This window comes from Phyllobates terribilis, unplaced genomic scaffold, assembly GCF_046119375.1.
Source record: "Phyllobates terribilis strain yellow unplaced genomic scaffold, ASM4611937v1 Scaffold_1__5_contigs__length_1240528914, whole genome shotgun sequence".
Lineage (NCBI taxonomy): Eukaryota > Metazoa > Chordata > Amphibia > Anura > Dendrobatidae > Phyllobates > Phyllobates terribilis.
The window spans coordinates 175,464,413-175,487,968 of NW_027362761.1; the positions used below are offsets into that span (position 1 = coordinate 175,464,413).

Here is a 23,556-nt window from a genome sequence, read left to right on the forward strand (position 1 = left end):
GCCTCTTTAATGAAGCTTTCAAAAATTTTGCCCACAACGGACGTCAGACTCACCGGCCGATAGTTTCCGGCGTCACTTTTCGCTCCCTTTTTGAATATTGGCACTACATTCGCCTGTCGCCAATCAAGTGGCACAGACCCAGTCTCAACAGAGTCCTTAAATATAAGATATAACGGTCTGTCTATCACATTACTTAGTTCCCTTAGTACCCGTGGGTGTATGCCATCAGGTCCTGGTGATTTGTTTATTTTAATGTTACTGAGGCGTTTCTGTACCCCAGCTTGGGTTAGATTAGTCATACTTAGTGGAGGATTAAGTTTGTCACTTCTCAATTCTCCTGTTATTTCGATTTCCTTTGTGAAAGTTGTCGAAAAAAAATTATTTAATAGATTAGCTTTATCCTCATCTTTCTCTATGATTTTGCCTTCCTCACTTTTTATCGGTCCAATATTATCCGATTTAATCCTTTTACTATTTATATACGTAAAGAACAGTTTGGGATTTGATCTACTTTCCCTAGCAATACGTCTCTCTGTTTCCTCCTTCGCTATTTTTATTTGTTTTTTACAGGTTCTCGTTTTTTCCTTGTAACACATTAGTGCTTCCTTACTGTTTTCCTGTTTTAATCTCTTGAATGCCTCTTTTTTGCTATTTAACGCCCCTTTTACGTTCTTGTTCAACCATATTGGTTTCCTCTTATTTCTGGCCCTTTTATTCCCATACGGTATATATCTCTCGCACTGAGTATTCAGAATTCTTTTGAAGGTTTCCCATTTACTATTCGTATTCCTTTGATTAAGAACTTTGTCCCAGTCAATAAGTTGAAGGCTTTCTTTCAGCTGATCAAACTTCGCCCTCCTAAAGTTTAATGTTTTTGTTGTTCCCTTATTGATAACCCTACTGAAGGGCATTTTGAAGTCGATAATATTATGGTCGCTATTACCTAGGTGCCCCCCTATCTGTACCTCAGTTATTCTATCAGGCCTATTAGTCAATATTAAGTCCAACACGGCCTTCCCTCTCGTTGGTTCCTGCACTAGTTGGGAGAGATAATTATCCTTAATATTTGTCAAGAACCTTTTTCCTTTCTGAGATCTACAGGTTTCTGTTTCCCAGTCAATATCCGGGTAGTTGAAATCCCCCATTACAATCACTTCATTATGTTTTGCTACTTTGTCTATTTGTCCTAATAGCAGATTCTCATTCTCCTCTGTTATATTTGGTGGCTTATAGCAGACCCCCAGTAATATTTTATTATTATTTTTAGTTCCCTCTATCTCTACCCACATGGACTCGACCCCCTCTTCTCCCTCTCCTATATCTTCCCTTAGACTGGGTTTTAGACATGACTTTACATATAAGCAGACTCCTCCGCCTTTCCCCTGTTTCCGGTCCCTTCTAAATAAACTATAATCTAATAAATTTACCGCCCAGTCGTAGCTATCGTCTAGCCAAGTCTCTGTTATACCTACAATGTCATACCTCTCCTCCGATATAAGCGCCTGCAGCTCATCCGCCTTATTGGTCAGGCTTCTTGCGTTGGTCAGCATGCAAGATAAAACTTTGGGGTTATTTAGCATCCTATTCTTCTCTAACGATCTAACTGTACTATCCCCACCCCCCTCTCCACCCTCATTATATTCACTTCTCCCCTTCCCCCTTGCTTGCCTCACATCCCACCTATTTCCTTGGTTTCCCCCCCCGTCTCTAGTTTAAAAACTCCTCCAACCTGTTAGCCATCTTCTTCCCCAGCACCACTGCACCCTCCCCATTGAGGTGCAGCCCGTCCCTACGGTAGAGCCTGTAGCCGACCGCGAAGTCGGCCCAGTTCTCCATGAACCCAAACCCTTCTGCCTTGCACCAACTCTTTAGCCACTTATTCACCTCCCTAACTTCCCGTTGGCGCTCCTGTGTGGCTCGCGGGATTGGTAGTATTTCTGAGAAAACTACCTTGGAGGTCCTTGCCCTAAGCTTCCTACCTAGGTCCCTGAAATCATTTTTAAGGACCCTCCATCTACCACTCACTTTGTCATTGGTGCCGATGTGGACCATGACTGCTGGGTCTTCGCCAGCCCCACCCAGTAACCTGTCAACCCGATCCGCGATGTGCCGGACTCGAGCGCCAGGGAGGCAGCACACCGTTCGGCGATCCCGGTCTTTGTGACAGATTGCCCTGTCTGTCCCCCTAATAATAGAGTCACCCACTACCAGAACCTGTCTTGCCTGCCCTACACTTCCCCCCTCCCCCTCATTACTGGAGCATACACTCCCCCGGCGGTCAGAGGATCTGTCGTGCTCCAATAATGCCGGTTCTGAACCAGCCTTCCTATACTTCTTCCCTCTATCCCTCCTAACTGTTATCCAGCTCCCTGCCTGTTCAGCCTGCACTTCCCCTCTATGCTCCACCCCCAGTATTGACCCATTGAGTGTCTGCTCGGTGAGCAGCAAACTCCGTTCCATGTTGTCGATGCTCCTCAGTATCGCTATCTGAGCACTTAGATCCAGAATTTGGGCTTCCAAGTGCACGATATGCTCACATCTCTCGCAGCAGTATGGATCCTCGAGCGGTTGCTCACGGAATGCATACATTGCGCAAGATGTACACTGCACGGCTCCGGCCAACATGGACGTCATTCTAAATATGGGGATACAGTCAGTATATATATACAAGTACAAAACACAATTATTTATATATAGGTGTATGGACGGGGATCAATTAGGGATGTGCAAGTGTATCAATTAGATATCGGCGGGGGATCAGTTAAGTATCAAGTATGGACGGGGGAATCAGATAAGTAGGTCAGGTGGATTAATTAAGTAAAAAGTAAAGTAAAGAAAGAATGAAATACAGTCAGCAATTCAGTCCTAAGTCCTCCCTTCCAAACTTCCTGAATCCAAAGTCACTGAAAAACAAGTCACACACTTACTTTCGTTCGCACTTACGCTCCGGACACACGCAGCTCGTTCACACTCGCAAACTAAGAGATTTAAAGAGTTTTTGTTTTTTTTTCTTCCTTTTCCAGCAATGTACCCTTCACCTCAATGCACTTCCAAAAAGTATTTAAAAAAACACAACACCCAGAATAAAGTCCTTTAATTGAAATAAACACACAATTTTTTAATGTTCTAAATTAAACCATACCATCACGCCCATTCCAGCTGAAGCCAATGTCTCCTGTAATAAAAGTAAAATAATAAAGCTTCTCAGTGTCTGCGGCATGGCAAGCTGGATGGCAGCTTTTGGCTGCGATCCAGCCTGTCATGTGAATGTAGCAGAGCTGGAGCTGTCGTGGGAACCATGGAAAGGTAAGGATGATGTTGGTTTATTATTTTACTTTTATTGCAGAAGACATTGGCTTCAGCTGGCATGGGTGTGATGGTAAGTATAGTTTAATTTAGAACAATAAAGAATTGTGTGTTTATTTCAATTAAAGGACTTTATTCTGGGTGCTTGTGTTTTTTTTTTAACTTTGACTATGGGGTTATTAATGGGGGTGTCTTATAGACACCTCTCCATTACTAACCTGGGCTTGATGTCAGCTGGCATTATAATCTGACATCAACCCCAGCCCTATTACCCCACTGCCACCGCTACAGGGCAGTGGGAAGAGCGAGGCTAAGTGCCAGAATTGGCGCATCCTATGGATGCGCCATTTCTGGGGCGGCTGACAGCTGGTGTTTCTAGCCTGGGAGGGGGCCAATATTCAGGGCAGCCTTCCTGGGCTATTAATATCAGCCCCCAGCTGTCTGCTTAGCCTTTGCTAGCTATTAAAATAGGGGGGATTTTTTTGGGGGGTCCCCCATTTTAATAGCTAGTAAAGGCTAGGTATTCAGCTGGGGGCTGATATTAGTAGCCTGGGAAGCTCCGTGGGTATTACCCCCTTCCCAGGCTTCAAACATCTGCCCCAGCCGTCTGCTCAACCTCCACTAGAGACTAAAATTACTGGGAACCCCACGCCAATTTTTATTTTAATAAATCCTTTATTTTAACACTAAATGACAAGTACAGTAATCAACACTGTCACTGTACTTATTATATATGTGACTGACATGTTTCTATGTATCTAATCTATGTGTGATGCTCTATTCTTTCTATTCTAAATTGTCGGGTACCGATGCTGAATTGCCGGCCGGCTTTTTTAAAGAGTCGGTGCATGAAAACACTATTATTTTTTTTAAATAAATCCTTTAACACTAAATGACAAGTACAGTAAGCTGAGCGCTGCCATCCAGCTTGTCATCCTTCAGAGACACTGCAGAGCGCAGGCATTATGGGAACTTCCGATTCCGGTATTCGATATTCTAAAAGTAGCGGAACTCAGTATCGGAACTCCGATACTGCGAATATAGGTCGATACCCGATATTTCAGTATCGGAATGCTCAACACTAGTGATAACTGTTAGATAAGTGTGGGTCCCCTAAGAAACCCACTAATCACTAAAACAGGGAATTTGTGTCCCTCATTCTCCTCTGTTCACAGGAGGAGATGAATGGAGTGTCAGGTGACAATTGCCCCCTGCTGCTCTTTTTAAAACCTTTGACACTGAAGTTACAAACAAAGGTAGCAGTATGCTCAGCTAGCTTCATCCATGCAATAGCCTTGAAAGGCGACCTAGCACTCCATTCCCCATGGATGTGTTCTTTTAGCCATGAGTAGAATATGGGTCACAACTCACAAATCCTCTGTTCCGGCATTTTGTGGAGTTCCTTGTGCTGGTACCCACACCAATTTAATAAGACTAAACTTTTTATTTTATTGCCATTTCAAGAGTCATTTGTAGGGATCCCTTAAATCAGTGATGAGCAGTGGTCAAAGAGGTGGGATCCACACAGATCTAACAATTATCACCTATCTAGTGGATAGTTTATAATGTATGTAAACCAAAGCACTCCTATAGGTGATAAATTCATAACACCACCTACTTAATGTGTCCTCATTTTCTTGCAAGTACCAATATTACCAGTAGTATGTATGTTTAGATCTATAATTACTTTCTACTCCACCTAAAACTGAGTCAGGTAGCCAAATGTATCATTATGAGATTAGTAAATGCTGTAACTAGATTGCATCATAAAAGGTTCCATGGTGTAATGGTTAGCTCTGGACTTTGAATCCTGCAATCTGAGTTCAAATCTCAGTGAAACCTAGGATGAAGTTTTTGGCCTTTATGCTAGACAATTTTTTTGCTATTTTTCTATTGTCGCGTTATAGGGTTTCTTTTGTTTTTTATTGGTGACATAGTCATATGAGAACTTTTTTTTTGTTGAGATGAGTTGTATTTCTCAGTGGCATCATTTTGAGGTTCATAGCATTTATTCAGAAATTTGTATTAACTCTTATGGAATATAAACAAAACAACAATTCTGCCACTGTTTTTACGTTATAAACTTTACGCTGTTTGTGTAAAATTAACATCATTTGATAAAATTATTTGTTAATAGTGGAGATAGAGGCAAAACAAGTATGTGGGAAGGTGTATTTAAATGATTGGCCTCACAATGATGTCCCGAGCGGCAGGACTTGGTTAGAACAGTCATTCTGTGCTGATAGGCCCTTTAAACTTGCAGCACGGCAAATCTGGAAGGTATATTTTTCTAGACAATAATTTTAGTGGTATTTTAATTACCTTACACCACATGGCAAAACCTCAGCAAAGACAAAACCGAGTCGTCTTTGGGCCAAAATGGCCACCTTCTGTTCATTTTCTGTTCAGTACGGCAGCCGGGCACCTTTCTAACACTATTAACCTACAGATTAACCCAATATCTGCAGGTTAATAGCGTTTTACGATCTGACAAGTTTAAACAATTATATTGCAATATTGATAAATTTGTCTCTGCACATACATTAGATTACAGGGCTGGCCAAAGTGAAGACAGCACTGTCAATCAAGGACACTTGGAGCTGGATGGCATAACTGAGTTAGAGAAGTTGCACCAGACTGCAAAGTGTACTGAGCACCTAATTTGCATGCATTAAAGTAATTGTACTGGACATACAAAAAATAGACATGGCGATGAAAAGTATTGTTTTTAGGGCAAACTGTCTTAAATCGCAATGTGCTTAGTTTAGGAAGCAATTTTGACGTCACCGACTCCCTTTAAGAAGGCAGCAAGCTTGATGATAGACAGCATTACATGAGACAACAGTTTGACTTAGAGGAATGGAAGAAGATAGTTGAGGCTTGGCACATCTGGTTTGACACTTTGCTGACATTTTCGATAATCCGATAATCTGCTGACATTTGCAAATGTCTATTGGCACACTCCTCGGTCACTTAGCAAGTCTCTGTGTCACTACAACAGCATCACACAGACTCTGTGTAGGTCATAGTCCCTATCAGTCACCTGTCTCTGGCAGCAATCTGCTTCAGTAGCTTGCCTGGCACTTAGCACACACTTTTGACCTACCCTTCTTATTTACTCTTTACAGTACTTCAACCAGAGGCATCAGTCTCCTAACCAGGATCGGGACAAGGAATTTTGGTGCCCTAGGCAGATGAAGCCGATGGCGCCCCCTTACAAACACATGAACCCTCAGACTCCAGACCGCATTATAAAGGGATACGTACGGTGGTTTTTATATCCATCATGCAACAAATACAATTTGCAACAAAACAGATGGTGGTTCTGGGGCTATATTCCTATATGGATAGTGATTCTGGTGATGTATTCATGTACTGTTGATGGTTCTGGTCTCGTATTCCTGTACTGATGGTGGTTGTGGTGACATCTTCATGTAGTGATGGTTGTTCTGTTGCTGTATTCATGTACTGATGATGGCTCTGGTGATGTATTCATGTAGTCATGATGGTTCTGGTGCTGTATTCATCACCAGAACCATCATCAGTACATGAATATAAAACTGTGAGGAGCTGCCCCCTTACTAAAGACGATGATACTTTTCCAGCATGGACCACCATTTTCGTCAATATTATTATTGTGTATTATTAGTGATTTACTTGTTATGTTTTTTATAGTTCTGCTTACTTGTCAGTATGTAAGATTCACTTGTAAAATGTCCAGAATTCCACTAATCTCATCTTTATCCCAGGAGTCCATTGTTTCAACAGCCAATAATCTCATTAGGTGAGTGTAGATTGAGTCACAGTGGAGCCGTCACCACAGGGGGTCTTACAGGAAGTCTCAGGTGAAGGCTTCTAGAATATTCTTCATTGTTTTAGCGAACAGTGAATGTTTAAGGGGGAGGGTGTGATCACTTCTGACCTGGGAGGGGACTGATCCCAGTGGAAGAAAGTGGAGACATGTTTTAGAGAGTTGTGTCGAAGGATTGAAGGAAGACGATGGAGACCGTGGACTTGGAAGGATGAATGGATAAACATGTTACCATTATGGATTATGTCGTTTGGATTTACACTTTCTTAAAAGGACTGCTGCTACTGGATATCTGTGCTTTCATCGTATTATCTGCCATCTAGAGGGTCATGGACTGTGGCTACAGACTATACTGGCTGGAGATACGAAATCTGTGGGCCATCCAAAAGTTGGGAGACAGTGAGTATGGCCTTATACAATGCAAGTGGAACTACTGAACCCAGATTGGGAATTTGAGGACTGAGAGAACTGTATTTTGGCCATTTACCTGGAATGGCTTTATTACCATGCCTGTGATCAATAAAATATTGTTGCATCGTTAACCTGCCTAGGTGATTACTTACAACCCACAACCTCAGATCTTTACAAAAACCAAAATCATCATACATAAATACATCACCAAAGCCATCCAGAGTACATAAAAACGGAACCAGAACCATTGTCACTAAATTAATAGGTCACTAAAACCACCATCAGTACATGAATACATCACCACAACCACCATCAGTAGATAAATGCATCACCAGAACTACTATCATTACATTAATGCATCACCAGAACCTCCATCAGTGCATGAATACATCACCAGAATCACCATCAGTACATGAATACATCACCAAGTTTAGTACAGCAATCAATTGTAATGTCAAATTAGGGACATATACATTTGAATCTCATGAACCTACAACTCCCAGTATGTCCTTAACAATGGTAAGGAGAAGCTGGGAGTTTTTGTCATTATCAGTAATTATCAGACTGTAGACCATACAGAAACCACGGTACTGATGAGACGTAGTCAGTATAATGAAGTAAACATTTACATCCAGGTACCTTATTGGTGACATCTTCTCTGATTGAGTAGTTTCTTTCTTTTCGTCTCCATCTAGACCAGATGCCATGGTGACTTTTCACATCCACAGCTCTTTTCTGCAAACTTCCCTCTTCTCTTGTTTGCTGCAGCACATCCCAACACGGTGCCCTTAAAAATAAGAGTGTTATTAAATTGCCCTTTGCATCAAAATATCTGACCATATTATGGCTTAATATCTGACATTATTAGCTGTAACTGCCCCACTGTCTGCCATTATCAACTATAACTGCCACACCGTCAGCCCAAATGAACCATGGCCTATACCATGGTTGTCCCCTCTCCACTGCTTTCACTTCACTCTCTATACAACTCTATCCAACTTCCCCCCCGCCATGCTAACCTCTCTCCATAATGTGCCCCCATTTCATACTGCCCCCTCTCCATATTTATACTGTGCCCCTTCTTCACACTATGTCCTCATCTTGCCCACCATGTGGTCCTCTCCAAATGGTAGCCCTACCTTACATTGTCCTCCTACACAGTATGATGGTCAACACAGCCGCCCATACAGTATAATATCCACAACAGTCCCCAATATACGCTATGATGTCCATCACAGCCCTCCATGCAGTATGATATCCACCTTTTGGAAGTGCATTGAGGTGAAGGGTACATTGCTGGAAAAGGAAAAAAAAAAAAAAAAAAATTTTAAATCTCTTAGTTTGCGAGTGTAAACGAGCTGCGTGTGTCCGGAGCGTAAGTGCAAACGAAAGTAAGTGTGTGACTTGTTTTTCAGTGAAGAGGTATTGGGAATCCTGCAGAAAATACCTGTGTGAATTGCGGTGAGTGCTGCATTGTGACCTGCTGAGTGCTTTTCTACCTGTTTAGATTTATTGGGCTTTTTAAAACCTATTTTCTCACTACAGTTTTAGTTTCTTAGTTTACTACCTGTGTATTTAAGGGTTAACTACATTGCACTAAAATCCTGAGGTGTAGATTTACTCACAAGGGGTTAATTAAGGGGAACGGGTCATAACCTCTTTAAATCTCTTAGTTTGCGAGTGTGAATGAGCTGCGTGTGTCCGGAGCGTAAGTGCGAACGAAAGTAAGTGTGTGACTTGTTTTTCAGTGACTTTGGATTCAGGGAGTTTGGAAGGGAGGACTTAGGACTGAATTGCTGACTGTATTTCATTCTTTCTTTACTTTACTTTTTACTTAATTAATCCACCTGACCTACTTAGCTGATTCCCCCGTCCATACTTGATACTTAATTGATCCCCCGTCCATACTTAACTGATCCCCCGCCGATATCTAATTGATACACTTGCACATCCCTAATTGATCCCCGTCCATACACCTATATATAAATAATTGTGTTTTGTACTTGTATATATATACTGACTGTATCCCCATATTTAGAATGACGTCCATGTTGGCCGGAGCCGTGCAGTGTACATCTTGCGCAATGTATGCATTCCGTGAGCAACCGCTCGAGGATCCATACTGCTGCGAGAGATGTGAGCATATTGTGCACTTGGAAGCCCAAATTCTGGATCTAAGTGCTCAGATAGCGATACTGAGGAGCATCGACAACATGGAACGGAGTTTGCTGCTCACCGAGCAGACACTCAATGGGTCAATACTGGGGGTGGAGCATAGAGGGGAAGTGCAGGCTGAACAGGCAGGGAGCTGGATAACAGTTAGGAGGGATAGAGGGAAGAAGTATAGGAAGGCTGGTTCAGAACCGGCATTATTGGAGCACGACAGATCTTCTGACCGCCGGGGGAGTGTATGCTCCAGTAATGAGGGGGAGGGGGGAAGTGTAGGGCAGGCAAGACAGGTTCTGGTAGTGGGTGACTCTATTATTAGGGGGACAGACAGGGCAATCTGTCACAAAGACCGGGATCGCCGAACGGTGTGCTGCCTCCCTGGCGCTCGAGTCCGGCACATCGCGGATCGGGTTGACAGGTTACTGGGTGGGGCTGGCGAAGACCCAGCGGTCATGGTCCACATCGGCACCAATGACAAAGTGAGTGGTAGATGGAGGGTCCTTAAAAATGATTTCAGGGACCTAGGTAGGAAGCTTAGGGCAAGGACCTCCAAGGTAGTTTTCTCAGAAATACTACCAATCCCGCGAGCCACACAGGAGAGCCAACGGGAAGTTAGGGAGGTGAATAAGTGGCTAAAGAGTTGGTGCAAGGCAGAAGGGTTTAGGCTCATGGAGAACTGGGCCGACTTCGCGGTCGGCTACAGGCTCTACCGTAGGGACGGGCTGCACCTCAATGGGGAGGGTGCAGCGGTGCTGGGGAAGAAGATGGCTAATAGGTTGGAGGAGTTTTTAAACTAGAGACGGGGGGGGGGAAACCAAGGAAATAGGTGGGATGTGAGGCAAGCAAGGGGGAAGGGGAGAAGTGAATATAATGAGGGTGGAGAGGGGGGTGGGGATAGTACAGTTAGATCGTTAGAGAAGAATAGGATGCTAAATAACCCCAAAGTTTTATCTTGCATGCTGACCAACGCAAGAAGCCTGACCAATAAGGCGGATGAGCTGTGGGCGCTTATATCGGAGGAGAGGTATGACATCGTAGGTATAACAGAGACTTGGCTAGACGATAGCTACGATTGGGCGGTAAATTTATTAGATTATAGTTTATTTAGAAGGGACCGGAAACAGGGGAAAGGCGGAGGAGTCTGCTTATATGTAAAGTCATGTCTAAAACCCAGACTAAGGGAAGATATAGGAGAGGGAGAAGAGGGGGTGGGTAGAGATAGAGGGGGCAAAAAATAATAATAAAATATTACTGGGGGTCTGCTATAAGCCACCAAATATAACAGAGGAGAATGAGAATCTGCTATTAGGACAAATAGGCAAAGTAGCAAAACATAATGAAGTGATTGTAATGGGGGATTTCAACTACCCGGATATTGACTGGGAAACAGAAACCTGTAGATCTCAGAAAGGAAAAAGGTTCTTGACAAATATTAAGGATAATTATCTCTCCCAACTAGTGCAGGAACCAACGAGAGGGAAGGCCGTGTTGGACTTAATATTGACTAATAGGCCTGATAGAATAACTGAGGTACAGATAGGGGGGCACCTAGGTAATAGCGATCATAATATTATCGACTTCAAAATGCCCTTCAGTAGGGTTATCAATAAGGGAACAACAAAAACATTAAACTTTAGGAGGGCGAAGTTTGATCAGCTGATAGAAAACCTTCAACTTATTGACTGGGACAAAGTACTTAATCAATGGAATACAAATAGTAAATGGGAAACCTTCAAAAGAATTCTGAATACTCAGTGCGAGAGGTATATACCGTATGGGAATAAAAGGGCCAGAAATAAGAGGAAACCAATATGGTTGAACAAGAACGTAAAAGGGGCGTTAAATAGCAAAAAAGAGGCATTCAAGAGATTAAAACAGGAAAACAGTAAGGAGGCACTAATGTGTTACAAGGAAAAAACGAGAACCTGTAAAAAACAAATAAAAATAGCGAAGGAGGAAACAGAGAAACGTATTGCTAGGGAAGTAGATCAAATCCCAAACTGTTCTTTACGTATATAAATAGTAAAAGGATTAAATCGGATAATATTGGACCGATAAAAAGTGAGGAAGGCAAAATCATAGAGAAAGATGAGGATAAAGCTAATCTATTAAATAATTTATTTTCGACAACTTTCACAAAGGAAGTAGAACTAACAGGAGAAATGAGAAGTGACAAGCTTAATCCTCCACTAAGTATGACAAATCTAACCCAAGTTGAGGTACAGAAACGCCTCAGTAACATTAAAATAAACAAATCACCAGGACCTGATGGCATACACCCACGGGTACTAAGGGAACTAAGTAATGTGATAGACAGACCGTTATATCTTATATTTAAGGACTCTGTTGAGACTGGGTCTGTGCCACTTGATTGGCGACAGGCGAATGTAGTGCCAATATTCAAAAAGGGAGCGAAAAGTGACGCTGGAAACTATCGGCCGGTGAGTCTGACGTCCGTTGTGGGCAAAATTTTTGAAGGTTTCATTAAAGAGGCAATTACGGAGCATCTTGATGCTAATAATCTTTTAATCCCGAACCAACATGGATTCATGAGGAATCGCTCCTGCCAAACAAACCTGATTGACTTCTACGAGGAGGTTAGCTCTCGAGTAGATCAGGGGGAACCAGTGGATGTCGTGTATCTCGACTTCTCAAAAGCGTTCGATAGCGTGCCACATAATAGGTTGGTATACAAAATGAGAATGATGGGGCTGGGGGAAAATGTCTGCAAGTGGGTAGCTAACTGGCTAAGGGATAGAAGGCAGAGGGTGGTTATAAATGGAATATACTCAGATTGGGTAAGCGTCACTAGTGGGGTACCACAGGGGTCTGTACTAGGCCCAATGTTATTTAATATCTTTATTAACGACATAGTCAACGGGATAAATAGTAAAATATCAATATTTGCAGATGACACAAAGTTATGTAAAACAATTAATACAAAAGAGGACAGTGCAGACCTACAGAGGGATTTGGATAAGCTGGGTAGGTGGAGCATTAAATGGCAAATGAGGTTTAACGAGGAGAAATGTAAGGTCATACATATGGGAAGGAAAAATGGAAGTCACCAGTACTCACTGAATGGGAAATGATTGGGGAATTCAGAGATGGAGAAGGACTTGGGCATCTTGATTGATAGCAAACTAAATTGGAGTGCCCAAAGTCAGGCCGCTGCTGTAAGGGCAAACAGGGTAATGGGATGTATCAGAAGTGGTATAGCTGCAAAGGATGAGAACATTGTTCTTCCACTGTACAAAGCACTGGTCAGACCACACTTGGAATACTGTGCTCAGTTATGGGCCCCAATATATAGAAAGGATATAAATGAGCTTGAAAAGGTGCAAAGGAGGGCAACAAAATTAATAAAGGGAATGGAGGGACTGCAATACCCAGAGAGGTTGGCAAAACTAGGACTATTCAGCCTGGAAAAGAGAAGGTTGAGGGGGGACATAATAAATGTGTACAAATATGTGAGGGGACAGTATAGAGATCTTGCCCGGGATTTGTTCAAAAGGAGGGATATTACGGTAACAAGAGGGCATTCACTAAGACTGGAAGAGAAAAGGTTTCAGCACCAGCATAGGAAGGGGTTCTTTACGGTAAGAGCAGTGAGAATATGGAATTCACTGAGTGAGGAGACGGTAATGTCGGATTCACTACACCAGTTCAAGCGGGGACTGGATGCATTTCTAGATACCAGGCAGATTTTAGCATATACTTAAAAATAAAATAAAATAGTAGGTTGATACAGGGATTTATTCTGACTGCTGGTTTCGGAGTCGGGAGGGAATTTTTCCTCAGGTGAAGATTGGCTAAATCATTTGGGGTTTTTGCCCTCCTCTGGATCAACTTTAGCAATTACAGAACTAACAGGTCGAACTTGATGGACGCAAGTCTTTATTCGGCTTTACAAACTATGTTACTATGTTCCAGCCCACCAATCTACAGTATAATGTTCCCCACAGCCCCAAAACAGTATGGTCATCACTGTCCCCAATATAAGGTCCTCAAGAGCACCCAATTCAGTATGTTCATCTTCCTGTTATGTCCCCACAGCCCCTCTTGTAATGTCCCCAAAGCCAGCTCTTTATGTCCCCATAGTCAGCTCCTTATGTCCCCATAGCCAGCCCCTCTTATGTCCCCATAGCCAGTCACTCTTGGAATGTCCCCACAGGCCCTAGGTATAATAGCCTCCATTCATTAGAAAAATAGAATTAAAATGAAAAAAAAAATTATACTCACCTAATCCAGGCTCCCTGTCCATCACAGCTCGGTCTCCTCTACCATCTGGTGCAGCAGTGGGCATTGGATGGCGCAATAATGTTACTGCATCGTGATGTCCGACGTCCTGTGCATGCAGTGGAGTTCCTGGCAGAGAGCTGATTTCAGCTCCCTTGTTCCAGTGCTAGGTGGCGCCAACATCAATTGTATTTGTGCCTTACAGACGCGAATACGATTGAGTGTGGGGAAGGAGCGTCGGACGCATTAGAGAGAGGGGTGAGCGGTGTCAGTGACTGACACTGCTCCCCTGTGTGCCTGCACCCTGGATGTCACTGTGCTGAATGCCTGCGGCCGGATGAAGTTGACGGGCGGCCATAGGCATTCAGCAATGTCAGGGTTTTTTTTCTCTGAAATGCATTCCCCCCCGGGTAGGCAGGAGGTAGCGCCCAAGGCAGGTGCATACCCTGCCTACCCCTTGTACTGGCCCTGCTCCCAACTATCCTTTTTCCGGATGCGCAAACATTGGGAGCTCCTGCATGTGAGAGTGATCTAGGTAATTTACATGTTCTATATTCTGCATTGCCGGACAAAATTGCCTTGGCCTATGTTGATGATCATATGCTGCCCTGTCACTCCACATATTTACTATAGATAAATGGCAGGATACTTTATTATATCATGTATTGAAGTTCTTATGTGCATAGTTACATACTTATATTGCTCCCAGTTTGTGCGCCCCCTTTGTACAGTTTTCCCCACACATCTGCTCCCCATTTCTCCATCCTGTATTAACAATTGACTAATAAAATTTGCTATTTTTACATATTCTCTGGACTGTCAATCGCCGTTTTTCTGTTTCTCCTAACCATTCTTGTAGCACTCCCCTTTAGCCTGAGGCATCAGTTTCCAGACTATCCTTAGATGTGGATGTACTGAACTGGTCATCTGATTCCTACTGCCCAAAATGTGGGCAGTATACAACAGAGCCTGGCTGCATGTTTTCAGCCAGGTATATAAGTTTCTCCAACATGCTACAGCGTTTCAGAGAGAACAAACATTAAAGATTCAGCTGGAGACCATAGATGAGAGTCAGGTTCACCCCAGCTGGCTTTTCCCAGCACTGCTGCAGGTGATTGACAGGTCTCTCCCTCATATGTACTTAGATGAAAGGCTTCCTTTAAGTCTCCACTATCCCTTCTGTTGTGACCATCCTTACCCTCTACTATTACTCTCTCTTGTGCAGGTGGGCTGGTCTTCTCCTGAGACAGACCTATCATGCTACAGCTCATGCTGGAGCTCCTTCTTCCTCCTCTATCACCTCATCTAAGCCCTAGAGTGGCACCTTAATGGCTAGTGCTTACTCACCCCTGCTACTGACTGGTTAATGGCACTGGAGTTTCTTTGGCCCAGCCTTCAACTGTGCTGGTCTCCTTTGTAATTCTTACATCTTCTGGTTGGAAAGTCCCTTTTTTATGCTCTCTGAGAAGATAGGGGTCATTCCAGAGAAGAGAATCCCACAAGATTTGTGAGTAAAATCTGTATTCCTATAATACTGGAGGGAATAATCTGATTTCTTAATGACATACTGTATAGTATATTTGTGGCAAGTCTTATCATTTTAGCTGTAACTTTAGCAAAATTATTAAATATACTAACACAGGTTTCAACATTTATTGAAGTATATCAAAATTAAATGGTTTGAATCAGCCAGAAAAAAATATTTTGAAAACGGTTTGGAATAATATAAAATAAAAAAAACTCCTTTCAATGCAGTTCCGGCATTTCCTGGGTCCCCCACTGGTCTCTACTTCTTGCTTCAGTGATGACATGCCAACATGGACATGAGACATGTAGTCAATCACAGATCACAGTGGTAACCTACTGCAGCTAATGATATCAGTTGGTATTTTCTCATGTTCTAAGATCCTGGAAGGACATCACTCTTAAAGCAGTTCCCCAAAAATGTGATAAAATGGCTCCGTCACATAATTAAAATGTCAGCCTATCCTAGTTACATGTCAGGAAAGGTTGCAGTATAATCTGTGTCAGAGGAGAAGGATTGTAAAAACACATACCTCAGTAAGCTGCAGGAGTGGGGCTGTGACATGAGATGAAATAAATCTTCTTCTTGCTGACTGAGCACAAAGGATATTTTTCTTCAGCCTCAGTCAGCAAGATTATGGGCTATGACCCGTACAACGTGCTGTCTTTGGTTTGAACAGACGTTTTGTGCTGACAGGCCCTTGTTATTAAAGAAGCAGGTGGAAGTTGTCTATGGCTGCTATACAAATATATATACAACAACTGTCATGGGTTTATCGCGACAAAGAAGAGCTAGAAGACTGCGCCATCTGTTTTCTCCTACTCCTGCACTGACTAGAAGCACTTCTTCATATTAAATGATGCAGGTTTCTTCTAGCAATGCAGGGGTTAATCTGCTCAGTTGTAAGCTCCTGGAAGCTTACCTGCATTAAGGCTCTCAGCTGTTCACTGATGGCCACTCCCCTCTCCTATATATACTGGACTCTGGCAAGCAGGCATTGCCAGAGCTAGCTTCATTGCTGTATGGTTCAGGAGCTGGTGGAGAGTTGTTGTTTGAGAAGAGAGAGTTGTTGTTTGGTGGATTTTTCTAAGACTGTTGTGTGGTTTTGGTTGTGTGCAAATACTCTCCTTCTGCTACTTTGGGTTTTCCCTCATCCTCCACTCTCCGATATTTTCCTCTGTTGTTTGTGAGAGCATATTTGTATGATTGGTATTTTCCTTTATCCCTGTACGTATTACCTTGTTAGTCTGGTTGGTGTATTACCATACACCACTCTTCCCCTCTTGCCTGGGTGGGGGGAGGGAACAGAGTGAGGGTGGTTTCAGGAGCTCAGCAAGGTATGTGGCCCCGTTGTCTTCACCTTTAGAAGTAATCCAGAAACAGGGATAGCTAGGGTGCCTCATAGCTTTAGGGACAAGGAAGGAGCCTCTGCTCCCGGGATACCAGACAACAGAGTCAGTCGTGACAATTACTGTGCAACAGCACTCTGCAAACATAAAATACATGAATTCTCTTATTGCTACATACATTAAAACATTTGAAACTATTTGATCAAATTAAAAAAGGCAACCTCTTCTTCGATGGGAACCTAATACTAAAAGACTCTCCTACACACTATATTCACACATCCGTGTGACACATCTTTGTACTGTCTGATTATTAAACCAACTGCACACTGATCCATAAAGTTCCATTGAGCCACACGCACATCAGATTAAAAACGGATCCAGGTCTCCAATTTATGGTACTCGGCCATTAAAGTCTGTGGGGATTAATTTCTGTTAAAAATGGATGAAAAACAGAAGACATACTTTTTACTTCAGTTTTTTATCCATGTTTAATCTGTTTTATATTAATCCATTAATAACCCCTTATCGACATTCGCCGTAGATGTACGGCGCAAATCATCAGTGGGTGCCCCATACCTGGAAAATTGTGGCTGGACATGCCTATAACAGCTGCGGGTGAAGCAGAGCTCTGCCCTTGATTGTTAATCTGTTAAATGGCACTGTCAAACTGTGACAGTGGCATTAAAAGCGCACCAGCATGGGGGCATGTCATTTCATGTGCCAATCTACGCCCCGTGACGCAATATCGGGGCACCGATGAGTTGCTATGACTGCCGGGGGTCTGCTGAAGACCTTCGTGCCTGTCATCACAGAGCTCCTTTGAAACACAGTCTATCTCTGAGCTTCAAAGGAAACCATGATTTTTGTTATATACAGCAGTATTATTATATACAGCAGTGGTATTGCTGTATATAGTACAAGTGATCAGACGATCGCAGGTTTATGTCCCCTAAGGAGACAAATAAATATGATAAAAAGAAACAAAAATACATATAAAAGTTCAAATCGCTCCCTTATTCCCATAGAAATTAAAGATAATAAAAAAAATGCACATCTGTGGTAACGCCGTGTCCAGAAAAGTCTGATCTTTCAAAATAATAAAAAAATAATCAACCTGATGGGTAAACAGAAAAAGATTGAAAATGCCAAAATTGTGCTTTTTTGATAGCCGCAAAACCGCAAACAAATGCAGTAAAAAGCTAACAATGTCATATCTATCTCAAAATGCTATCAATAAAATTATTGTCTCACCCTGCAAAAAATAACCCCCCCCCCCAGCTCCATTGGCCGAATGAAAACGTTACGGGTCTTGGAAAATGGCGACACAACTCAAAAAAAAAAAAAGTTACAAATTTCCAATTTTTCTTCACCACTAAACAAATAAGAAAACTGGACAATTTTGGCATCGCTGTAATCGTACTGATGGGTAGAATTATATTGCAAGGTCATTTTTACCACATAATGTATGCCATAAAAACAACGTCAGAATTGTGTGTGGGGGGTGGGGGGTTCTCGCAATTTCACTGCACTTGGAATTTTTTTCCCTTTTTCTAGTAAACTATGTGGGTAAGACTAATGGTGTCATTCAAAAGTACAACTCGTCAAGGTAGAAAAACAAGCCCTCTTACATCTATGTGGGCAGGAAAATAAAAGAGCTATGGCTCTTGGAAGAAGGGGGAAAAAAATGAAAACGCAAAAATAGAAAATGGCCACGTCAGGAAGGGATTAAAGAGGTTGTCCAGTACTTTATATTGATGGCAGAGGTGTACCGCCAAAGGCGTCAGACCACGCAGCCACCATGGGGCCCTTTAGTCAAGGGGGCTCGGTGCCAGCATCGAGGACCCCATCATATCGTACTTTCAACTGTTTCTGTGTCCCAAACAAGCTCCATCAAACATCATTCACTCTCTGTGTCAGAGTCTCAGCGCAGAGGGCGTGATGACGTCACTACAGCGCGCCCTCTGTGCTGAGGTGTTTGTTTATTTTTTCTATATGGAGGACTATGTGGGGCTCATTATTCTGTATGGAGGACTATGTGGGGCTCATTATTCTGTATGGAGGACTATGTGGGGCTCATTATTCTGTATGGAGGACTATGTGGGGCTCATTATTCTGTATGGAGGACTATGTGGGGCTCATTATTCTGTCTGGAGGACTATGTGGGGCCCATTATTCTGTATGGAGGACTATGTGGGGCCCATTATTCTGTATAGAGAACTATGTGGGGCCCATTATTCTGTATGGAGGGCTATGTGGGGCCCATTATACTGTATGGAGGACTATGTGGGGCTCATTATTCTGTATGGAGGACTATGTGGGGCTCATTATTCTGTATGGAGGACTATGTGGGGCTCATTATTCTGTATGGAGGACTATGTGGGGCTCATTATTCTGCATGGAGGACTATGTGGGGCTCATTATTCTGTATGGAGGACTATGTGGGGCTCATTATTCTGTCTGGAGGACTATGTGGGGCCCATTATTCTGTATGGAGGGCTATGTGGGGCCCATTATACTGTATGGAGGACTATGTGGGGCCCATTATACTGTATGGAGGACTATGTGGGGCTCATTATTCTGTATGGAGGACTATGTGGGGCTCATTATTCTGTATGGAGGACTATGTGGGGCTCATTATTCTGCATGGAGGACTATGTGGGGCTCATTATTCTGTATGGAGGACTATGTGGGGCTCATTATTCTGTCTGGAGGACTATGTGGGGCCCATTATTCTGTATGGAGGGCTATGTGGGGCCCATTATACTGTATGGAGGACTATGTGGGGCTCATTATTCTGTATGGAGGACTATGTGGGGCCCATTATTCTGTATGGAGGACTATGTGGGGCCCATTATTCTGTATAGAGAACTATGTGGGGCCCATTATTCTGTATGGAGGGCTATGTGGGGCCCATTATACTGTATGGAGGACTATGTGGGGCTCATTATTCTGTATGGAGGACTATGTGGGGCTCATTATTCTGTATGGAGGACTATGTGGGGCCCATTATTCTGTATGGAGGACTATGTGGGGCCATTATTCTGTATGGAGGAATATGGGGGGCCCATTATTCTGTATGGATGACTATGGGGGGCCCATTATTCTGTATGGAGGACTATGTGGGGCTCATTATTCTGTATGGAGGACAATGTGGGGCTCATTCTGTTTGGAGGATTATGTGGGGCCCATTATACTGAATGGAGGAATATATGGGCCCATTATACTGTATGGAGGACTATGTGGGGCCATTATACTGTAGGGAGCACTATGTGGGGCCATTATTCTTTATGGAGGACTATGTGGGGCCATTATACTGTATGGAGGACTATGTGGGGTCATTATTCTGTATGGAGGGCTATGTGGGGCCATTATACTGTATGGAGCACTATGTGGGGCCATTATTCTTTATGGAGGACTATGTGGGGCCATTATACTGTATGGAGGACTATGTGGGGCCCATTATACTGTATGGAGGACTATGTGGGGCCATTATACTGTATGGAGCACTATGTGGGGCCATTATTCTGTATGGAGGACGATGTGGGGCCATTATTCTGTATGGAGGACTACGTGGGGCCATTATACTGTATGGAGCAATATATGGGTCCATTATACTGTATGTAGGAAAATGACCTTGTATGGGCTGCAAAGTTGTGAGATATGTTCTTCTGTGACCCTGACGAATATTAAGGTGTTTTTTGTGTGTGTGTGTGTGGGGGGGGGGGGGGGGTGGGGGGGTGGGGGCAAATAGAACTTCTGCTATGGGGCCCCATGATTTCTATTTACTCCGCTGATTGATGTCCTATCCTTCGGATGACTCATGAATATCAGATTGGGGGGGGGGGGTAACTCTCTGTTCCAGTGCGGCCAGAATTGATCAGTTTCGGAACAGAACAGCACCGTTAACTGTGTAGTGGCCACAGCAGGGTCCTAGTCATTCACACACCCATGATGTAGTTGGAGTGTGAGAGGAAACCAGAGTAATTGGAGGAAACCCAAGCAAACATGGCTCCACCTTTACTACTCATACAAGGTCATTTGCATAATTTACACGCAGCGATTACACTTCTTATATTACATAATGCCACTGCTAATATTGGGACACTTCTGGGAAGCGGAAGAAGCTCCAGGAAAACAAAGTGATGTAAATAATCCAATAAGTCATGTTTATTGTGTTGCTATGTTAAAGTTGTATGTCACAGTTATTTAGACACAGGGTGGCTGTATTAATTAGGGACACATCTGCTGGCAATGTTACCATATAATCACACAGAACATCAGATCTGTCCCTAATTAATACTGCCACCCAGTGGCTAAATATGTCTAAGCCTCAGCTGATATCTCAGTGCTGTATGCTATGCCACTAATGTTTTCCACAGTATTAAAGGAATTACATTGCCACAGAAATACAGCCCAGCTCCATAGTGTCTCTAGTGACTTTCATAAAGGCACGGACGACACTGACCACATCTACTCCGAGGAATGCAGGAATGTAACATGGCGGACTGATCCGATAGCACAGCGGCTCCAGGCGTCGGTGTTACTATGGCAGCGGGAGCACGCTTCTCATAGTTCTCTCAGAGAAAAGAGTTCCAGCGCGGAAGAACACGAGAGAGTAGCTTGTAAGCACAGTGGGACAGACACAAATGGCGATATATGTAATGGACGACTCTATCATCAGCAGGGGCATGGAGAGGAAGGGCTCCTTGTACCTGCGCTCCAATCACATGCACTATGACAAGCCCACCAAGGTGTCTGGCTGGTAAGAGACAGCATGGTGGGATTCATAATGGGGTCTGTATAGGAAGTAAAGTTCTCCAGCTTCTGCTCTGTTATCAATGTCTTCTGCGATACAAGGACTTGTGTGTTGACAAATGCCTAAAAAAAGGTTATGTAGCGTTCCAAAAATACCCTATAAGTAGGAATATATGATAATGTATGTAAAGTGCTGCGGAATAAGTTGGGCGCTATATAAAAATAAAGATTATTATAATTATAATATATTGCCCCACGAGGTACACAATTTTCTTTTTTTTTCTAGATAGGTGGCGCAAGCGAACAGTCTCCATATTCACCCATATACAGTCTATTATCCTATTACAGCAGTTCAGTGCACCCTACAAGTCACTTTAACCCCTTCCCAATGAAGACATTGTTTCTTTTTTCTGCTTCTCTATTTTTTCATCAACATTGCCACATGAGGCGTTTTTTTGTTTTTGTAGCTTTGAATGCCTTAATTAACAAAAAAATGCACAAAAAAACAGAATAAAAAGCGATTTGATTTTTATTGGGACAATGTGTGATCACATGACCGAAAACCAGCAACAATAGCATTTCGATTTTTTTTTTTTTTTAATTAAAAAAAAAAAAAAAATTATGCAGCCTTTGACATTTAATGATAAGTGGCATAATATTTTAATAGCTTAATTTTGTATGGCCGTGACTACGACAAGTATCTTTTTTTATTTTGTACATTTTTTTTTTATTATTATTATTTAATGAATAGGAAAAAGAGGATTTAAATTTGTGAATTTTGTGGTTTCCTTTTACTTTTTTTTCTCATTGTGTATTTGCTTATTTTTAGTTCTACTTAGATGACTTGAACCCACCACCTTACATTGCAGTGTTTCATAATAATACAAAGATAGCAGACTCGGCCCATCAACAAGCAACTATCTACGGGGGTTCTATAGTTCGCTGGCGTTCTCCATGAATAAAAAAAAATAAAGCATATCTAATATATATAATCGTCTTATCCCATCTGTCTGTCTGTCTGTCTGTCCTTCTGTCCAGGAAATCCCGCGTCGCTGATTGGCTGTGGCCGGACCAATCAGCGACGCGGGATTTCAGAAAAAGATGGCGGCCGTTAGCGGCTCATCTGCCGCACAGAGGTCAGCGGCGATGCAGCCGGGAGCTGACCGGCGCTAGGCGGTCATCTCCCGGCTGCTCGCAGCACAAGTACCCCGACCTGCGTCGTCGCTGACCTCCATGTGGCTACCGTCGAGAGATCAGCGGCTAGGGCTGCTGATCTCCCAACGGCAAGTGTGAAGGGAGGACTGGGGAGCGGCGCCGCCAGTCGGGATACTTCTGCTGCGAGCAGCCGGTCATCTCCCGCCTGCTCGCAGCGGAAGTACCCGCACAGGCAGCGCCGCTCCCCGGTCCTCACTAATACGATTCGCTGATTGGTCGCGATATTGGCGCCAAATTTAAACACCGCTTTGCTGATTGGTCGCGGCCGGCCGCATACATATTCTAGAATACCCGATGCGTCTGAATCGGGCCACCATCTGGTGTCATTATAAATACATTTCTAAATACTTTTAACCCCTTTGTTGCTTGGCGATTTATTTATATATTTTTTGCTCTTCAGTTTATTTTTGCATCCTGTTTCACCAACGTGTTGGAATACTGGAAAAGAAATTCATGTGCGGTGAAATTGCAAAGAAACAATTGTGATTCTGCCATTGTTTTGTGGACTTTGATTCTTTCAGTCTTTAATGTTGAGTAAAATTGATAAAACCCAATACGAAAACAAAATGAGCAAATGACCCTGCAGTAAATAAATAGCAATAGTGCTGAAAATAATATTGGGTACATGGTTAACATAATTTTGATCAAAAAAACTTAAAAGCCATCCCACCACGTCACGGTGACCCTATTCGAGACAGACCTCTAGTATTAAAACCTTACCATGTGTATAATCACATAAGGGTTGAGAAGGACTGAAACCCTGGTTAATGGACACC

The 23,556-nt window shown here is 43.0% G+C and overlaps 1 protein-coding gene and 1 long non-coding RNA gene across 3 annotated transcripts in view; one reads left to right on the forward strand and one right to left on the reverse strand.

The window, feature by feature from the left end:
- LOC141166184 (uncharacterized) overlaps window positions 1-14,091 on the reverse strand; it is a 28,996-nt gene extending 14,905 nt beyond the window's left edge. Inside the window, exons 1-2 of the long non-coding RNA XR_012251254.1 lie at window positions 13,940-14,091; window positions 8,168-8,315 (exon numbers count right to left, since the gene is read on the reverse strand). This is a non-coding gene — a long non-coding RNA (uncharacterized lncRNA). The remainder of the gene's footprint in view (window positions 1-8,167; window positions 8,316-13,939) is intronic.
- Window positions 14,092-21,195: 7,104 nt separating this feature from the next.
- The window catches only part of CFAP95 (cilia and flagella associated protein 95), a 90,025-nt gene continuing 87,664 nt past the window's right edge, over window positions 21,196-23,556 (forward strand). The window contains exon 1 of one of the 2 annotated variants that reach the window (XM_073652645.1): window positions 21,196-21,572. In XM_073652645.1, the coding sequence (XP_073508746.1) occupies window positions 21,457-21,572 (116 nt within the window). In that variant the 5' untranslated portion in view covers window positions 21,196-21,456. The remainder of the gene's footprint in view (window positions 21,573-23,556) is intronic. The other variant, XM_073652653.1, reaches the window with a different exon arrangement.